Here is a 6788-nt window from a genome sequence, read left to right on the forward strand (position 1 = left end):
AGTGGAGGATCAGGTCCAATTTGGAATGCTACGAAGAGAGACGTGGACTCGGCAGCAAGATCCTTGACCACAATCCAACGGTTCAGTGGTGTGTCTAGTTTATCACCAAAATTGGGTAGAGTATTTGATGAGTAGTCCTCTGGTCGTACCTCCCTATGTAAAGTAGCAGCAAGGGGTGTTTGGGAGGAGGGGGCTAAATTTTAGCCCCCGTCACATCGAATGTTTGAACACTAATTAGGAGTATTAAACCTAGACTAATTACAAAACTAATTACAAAATCCCTAGGCTAAATCGCAAGACGAATCTATTAAGCCTAATTAGTTTATGATTTGACAATGTGGTGCTACAGTAACCATTCACTAATGATGGATTAATTAGGCTTAATAGATTCGTCTCGTGATTTAGTCTAGGGGTTCTGCAATTAGTTTTATAATTAGCTTTGTTTAGTCCTCCTAATTAGTATCTGAACATCCGATGTAACAGGGCTAAAGTTTAGCCCCTCCTCCCAGACACCTTAAGGCAAAATCGAGAGGGTCCTCTGAATAGATTAATCGTTTCATAAATTGCTCTGCCAACGTACTCTATCTCATTTCTATGGCCTTCGTCTGCTCCACACTGAAATCATCCTCCCTGTCCTGCCTATTAAAAGCAGCCATTACATGTTGAGGAAGCTTAAGTTCATCTGCAATTGCCCTCTGCAGTGCCCTCCGGCTTCTCCAACTTGAGCAATCGACATGGATGACCTTGTCGTATTTCTTCCTCATAGATCGCGGGATGTCCGCTGCTATACTTCTAAGCACCATCGAAGCAGCCTGTCCGCACCATCCATCAAAGTTATACCTGACAATGGATCAAGATCCTACTCCAACCCTGCTTCGGCCCTGTTTAATTAATTAGTCAGCTCGATCGTTATCCAATCCTCAAATGATTATTACTATCCGATCCGACCCAACCCTTCAGCTAACATCCTCCTAATCCAACCCTTATCCTATTTATGCCCACGGGCCAATCAAGTTGCACTGAAGGAGCACGACCCGTGAGCCCAAGCAGGAGCATGATTGAGCTAGTAACGGGCCACTCTTGATTCAAAGTAGATGGTCTTCTCACCTGCACGATGGATACTATCATCCAAGTATGGAGCTAACACTTGCACCACCTCCTTGACGCTATTGCTAACCACGTCCAACCTCTGCATTATTTGACACTAATTAATTAGTTGACGTCACTCTGCTGACTAATATATTACAAGATTAGAATCAAATGAAACATATGACATAGAAACTGTTTGTGTGATTGCTATGGTTTGCATCTAGGCTAATAGAAACTAATGTCCTTAATAACCTGCTAAAGTGAAAATAAAGCATAAGCACTTTCAACGTACTCACCATCCATAATTACAGTACTGATAATGAAGAATGTGCATTTCAAGAACATTATCGGTGGCTATGATTTTTCTTTACGAACTTAGATGAAAGTTTAATGCAAACTACAAGACTAAATTCCAAAGGAATTCATAGTTAAATACTCTTGTCTTTGCATAAAAAAAGATGTGTGAAACTGAACACATATCACCAATTAAATAAAGGTCGTGTCTACCTTTATGTAAGTAAATATTAATGTTGCAAAACATATCATAAAATTTAGTAACAGAAGCTAATCTTGTCCTAGGGGTTTAATTTGTTCAGTCAAGTTCTCCATTATTGTTCTTTGGTTCAAAATGGCCTTTTGGCTCATCTGAACAGAGATGGAGGCATTCCAATTCAACAAACTCAAGTGTTGGTCAGAACATTGATCACAAAAATTATATTGTAACCTCATGTCACAAATAGACAAAAAGAGGAAGAGGGATCAAGTCTTATATGGGTTGCCTCATGGATTGAGATGCACCGGTTGCCCCTAGTTAGACTTGGGCCTCTTCCTACGTAACAACTTTTTACCATTTAATTCACAAATAATACTGGGTATATGTTGAGTTGACTTTTCCCATGTGGTGTCTCAGGTAGGGCCAGAAAAAACTTTGACCTAAATGCAAATCTTGGAAACTGAACTTGACATAGTGAAGTATTAGGAACCAGTGACCTTGGACCATTCTTGAGGAATTAAATTGGATATTCTCCCTAAAATTTACATTTATTACCTGAGATTCTGTGATCAATCTTCAACAAGTGTGATTTTTTTTATTGTACAAAAATATTCTTGACACTATTTTAAAACATGTAGCATGTGTTTGCAACTCTGAATGTAGGGGAGAAGGGAAAATACCAGGTTAACCATGATGAATTTCTTCTTCTATTATTGCGAGGGAAGCGTGATGGATTTGTCTATATCCAAAGGAGCAGTAAACACAAGAAGCTCCACAAACGCATGCCCCCTCTAGTCTCTACACCTCCAGAGGAGCAAAGTTAATAGATGTCCATGGAACAATATCTTAATCCATATAACTATCCTTCATAAGAAAAACAAAGAGGTTGCAAGCAAGAACCAGCTCGGGATCTCAAGAAGAATCTACGTACCTTGCAAGCTATCTACAACATGTTCTACATTGAGAAAACACTGGAAACTTTTGAGCTAGTTCTTAATTTCTTCCTCAAGAAATGATGAGCAGTGAGGAAGAAATGACGGAAATAGCTACGATATCTCCAATGAGACATTCAGTTGGTTTCCAGTGAAATTTGAGCTACCCAAAGCTGTTGCCATCAGCTTTCAGACAAATAACATACGCGTTGATCTTTTCTTGGGGCAAGAGCTAAAGAATCAGATGGAACATCCTGCAAAAGAAAGACAGAATTATTTGGGGTGGTGCCTCAAATTACTCATTTCAGGACCATCCCTGATTCATGAGAGTATAATCGTTAACCTTAAAGCAACATCCCTTTCAAGAAAGCACTCCTACAAAAATTTGATCACAATAGACTAAATGTTCATACATGCATGACCATTGCTTGAACTAAGGGCCTAGCTAGACATCAGTTGCGCACTTGTGTCCAATTTGTATTTGCAGAAATAGGTAAAATCGAAATGTTTGGTTATATTGGCACACTTTCAATCTATAGGACTAAAGTTCAAACTTCTAAGGACCATATATCAAATAGGACAAAATGAGTAGCAGCTCACTCTGTGGGGACCATCACACACCATGACCGGGTAGACAAGGAAAAGCTAAAACACAAATGCGTCATCCCAGCTCTAGCCTCACCCTATCACATCTTTGCCTTTTGAAAGCTGATGGTCACAAATTCAGTTCTCATTCATGCACAATCTTTGTGTGGGCATGGAAGTATCAGGAGTATTTGTATTTCAAGTTTTTTCTCTGTCTTCTTATCCGCTGCATGAGCTTTTCCTGCCTTACTGTGGATACGCCATTAGTAATGTGTCTTGTATGGACATTTGGGAGGGATATCATTTATGATTGAATTATCTGAATGCCTACACATTGGCGAAGCACGAGAACTATTTAAGAACTATAATGTGATCGCCAAGTAGTTAACATAACCACAAATTTGACATGAATTCGCCAGCTAGTTTCGACCCTTACATATCATGTACTCTGCTCACGTCAAAGAAAAGTGTACCAGAAAACCTGCACAAGAAATAGTGGACATCATCACTAAGGATCCACAAATGTTTTTCATAAGGTTAGCCCAATGGCTTGGGTCTCTGATGGAAAAAGGGAAAAAATGTCTAGTAGATACTGGGAAAAGAAACTAGAATCAGATGGCAGATCCGCTGAAGCAGAATGTATATATTTCTGTTTCGGTTTAGGCTTCGTTTGGATCAGCACTATGTCCATGAGCCAACATTGCTCCTGTTATGTTTCCCCTGAATCACAGGCAAACCATGGAAAGCAAAAAAATTAGCACGATCCAAACAGCCCCCTAGTTTTATTTTTAGACGTGCTTCTGTTCGTGAAGAAGGCATTTGAAGATCCTTGTAAATAAACCATTGTAGAGCATCTGAAATATGTGTTCACACCAGGTGAATGCTTAGTTTGGACAAAGCACGGTATATGGAATTACGCACTTTTTGTAGTTCTGCTTTGTTGATAGCATGTTGTCCAGCGCTTAGCATTTTCCGTATTCTGACCATGATTATAGGATCCATCAAGTTTTTGTGCAAGACCAAATGTCAAAAACGAAAAAAAAAACACATCTATAAATGCCATGTCTTGCCAGTAACTCTATAAACTTCTGGCAAGAAAGAGTTATTCTAAATCTCTTCTCCTCTTTAATCTCTGTGGACAACCATGGATGCATTCATGCATTTGGAATTGTGGGAGTTACGAGTGAAATGACATTCTACTCTGTACCAAATTTCCCATGAGCCAGTATCACAATATATGCTCTTCTGAGAGTGGAGGTGAAAAGAATGTAAGGAAAATTTCCAAGCCTCCCCTCTTTGACAATTGTAATTGGAGATCAGAGCTTCTTCACTGTTTCTTCCACTGCACGTTCATAGTACCTCATCCTCTGTGTAGCTTCTATAGCACGGTCAAAATCCTTTTGGTCAAATGCTTCCTGGAAGGAACCAGACCAGGTTTCGAGCTTTTTCTTAACCTGAAAAAATGGTATAGAAAACTTTGAGCCCAGAAATCATTAAAACATAGTCATGCTCCCAGGATAAGACATGTGTAACTTTATTCAGAGATCAGAACCTGAGATTGGATCTTCTCCAGGGTTTGAGAATCACTGACATCATTGACAGCTTCACGTATCTCCATCATCTGTACATTATGTGCACCATCTATCATTAGATTGTTTTTTATGGATTTCTATAAAGAACATTGACATTCTTCATTTTCTTTATTGGAGTTACTGGAATAAGATGTATAAAAGGAAACAATGTTGCTTCTGTATTCATCTCAATCCAGGGTTTGTTCATTTTGTACTTCACATTGGATGTTTTATAAAATATCGACTGTGTGTCACAACCATTGCAATGTTTGTTTACAGTTATTGACAGGATTTATGAAATGAGAAAGATGATGACTATATTCACTGTCAAACAATGCCAAGATGAATGAAATTACCTCCATAAGAAGTTCTGGGTCATTGATAGTTTTTTCTTCATCAACATGTACTCCCTCAAGTTTTAACTGCCAACAAGTTAGTATGGATGAGAGGCTTTCAAATATGCGGAAAATGCTATTGTTTATTTGTGGTGGATATACTTCCAACAGAGGAAAAGGACAAATGATGCAATGACCACATCACCACTAACAACACAGCCAGCATAAAGTTGTACTGGATGAACTCACCAAGTATAATGCCCTTGATAAAGGGTTGCTAAGTGTGCGGTACGCATCAATCACAAGTGCTGATTGCTCCGCGGCATAGCCTCTCTCTTTCTGAATGATAAATAAGCCATATCAGAAGTGACTTAGAGGGGTTAACTTTAAATATGGGGTATACAGTATCCGGATATGAATGCCAGGCCAGGTAGAAACCTCAGATTTGGAATGAACCAGGTCAGGATGTAACTTCTTCTGCCACTCCTTGTACCTCCGTTCCAAGTTATTATCTTTTATGTTGTATTCTCTTTCTCTGAAGAAACCAAAAAGAAAAAAATCAGCATCATATATTCAGTTGCATAGAAACATTACTTGTAAAGCAAAAATGGCAGAATGTTAAACAACATTGGAGTTTCATTAGCTGTAAAAAGGTGTAGAAATCTACATGATAAGAAAACACAAGTTTCTGAACTAATTACCAGAAAAAATGAATTAATGACTAAATAATTATGGTACTCACATTAATTAATAACAAAAAATATCACCTATCACCCTGCCAAGAATGCCATCTAAACATTAGGTGGTGTTTGGTTAGGCCATTTTAAAATGACATACAGAGGAATGCCAAAGTATCATCTTGTGGGTGACGCTAACATCATAAACGACAAATGTTTTAGTATAGAGGGAGGAGTAGTATATGAATCCTAGCCACAGATGAGTACATTCTCCAAGCATCCATGGAACATAAAATTCATTCCTGATTCCCATGATTTCCACTGCAGAGCATAGCAGGACACACAAAAATACATGGAACAATATGCTGCAACTCTGATATGCAAACACTAAAATTCCAGTCACTAGTATGCTAGTGCTATGATTGCAGCGTAGTCAAAATTAATCCACAAACAAGGAACACTGAGATTCCAAAGACATCGCAGGATTCACAATCAAAGCAAGAATTATGAGTAAATCTTTGAGCCCCTAATTGGTCACAGCAACGCAATTGAAAGGCTCGAGATCTGCCGAGCAGAGCTACTCACAGGCCAAAGATTTGGAAGTAGTCGACGGCGGGGTCGACGGGCTGCACGCTCCCACAGGACCCGCACGACAGGAACGCTCCCGTCGCGCCGCAGCTCCAGCACGCGCCGCCGCCCCCTCCTCCGCCCGCCTGGTTCGACAGGCACCGAGAGCCAGAGGGCGCCCCAATGGAACCCCGGAAGATTCCAAGAATTTGGCGGCAGGAGGAAGAGGCGGTCGAGGGAGATGGGGCGGCAGGTACTAGGGGCGCCAAGGGTCGCCGTGCGCGACGGCCGGTGGCGGCGGCGAGGTGGAGACGGAGCAATCCGGCTCCGCGGCGCCACATGGTCTTCTCGTGGCGTGGGTTCTGCTTCTGTGCGGCTGTGGACTCGGCGCCGGAGGTGAGCTGTACGCGACGCCGGCAGGTAGTTCTGTGCTGTGCGTGGGTGGTCAGGTGGCCGGAGTTGGAGAACGGGCGTGCGCCGGCGGCGGCGTGGGTCGTTGCGTCGGGTGGGCTGCGGGCTCGGCGTCGCGGAGGGCGGCG

At 41.2% G+C, this 6788-nt stretch overlaps 1 protein-coding gene across 1 annotated transcript; it reads right to left on the bottom strand.

Annotated features, from left to right (window-relative positions):
* Window positions 1-4007: 4007 nt before the first annotated feature.
* On the bottom strand, window positions 4008-6788 carry LOC101778369 (iron-sulfur cluster co-chaperone protein HscB, mitochondrial). The gene is made up of 6 exons (XM_004962571.2): window positions 6268-6788; window positions 5444-5540; window positions 5255-5344; window positions 5027-5092; window positions 4652-4720; window positions 4008-4553 (listed from the first exon to the last, which is right to left on the bottom strand). Exons 1-6 carry the CDS (start codon window positions 6588-6590, stop codon window positions 4416-4418), a joined length of 783 nt encoding a protein of 260 aa, XP_004962628.1. The 5' UTR covers window positions 6591-6788; the 3' UTR covers window positions 4008-4415.

The sequence above is a fragment of the Setaria italica genome, chromosome III (assembly GCF_000263155.2).
Source record: "Setaria italica strain Yugu1 chromosome III, Setaria_italica_v2.0, whole genome shotgun sequence".
In the NCBI taxonomy this organism is placed as follows: domain Eukaryota; kingdom Viridiplantae; phylum Streptophyta; class Magnoliopsida; order Poales; family Poaceae; genus Setaria; species Setaria italica.

What these genes read in the sequence shown, in the direction of transcription:
- LOC101778369 (XM_004962571.2), bottom strand. Translation starts at nt 6,590, where the DNA reads ATGTGGCGCCGCGGAGCCGGATTGCTCCGTCTCCACCTCGCCGCCGCC. An exon ending in TACTTCCAAATCTTTGGCCT is followed by an intron (nt 5,541 to 6,267) that starts GTGAGTAGCTCT and finishes TGGTTTCTTCAG; the next exon opens with AGAAAGAGAATACAACATAA. An exon ending in ACCCAGAACTTCTTATGGAG is followed by an intron (nt 4,721 to 5,026) that starts GTAATTTCATTC and finishes CATAATGTACAG; the next exon opens with ATGATGGAGATACGTGAAGC.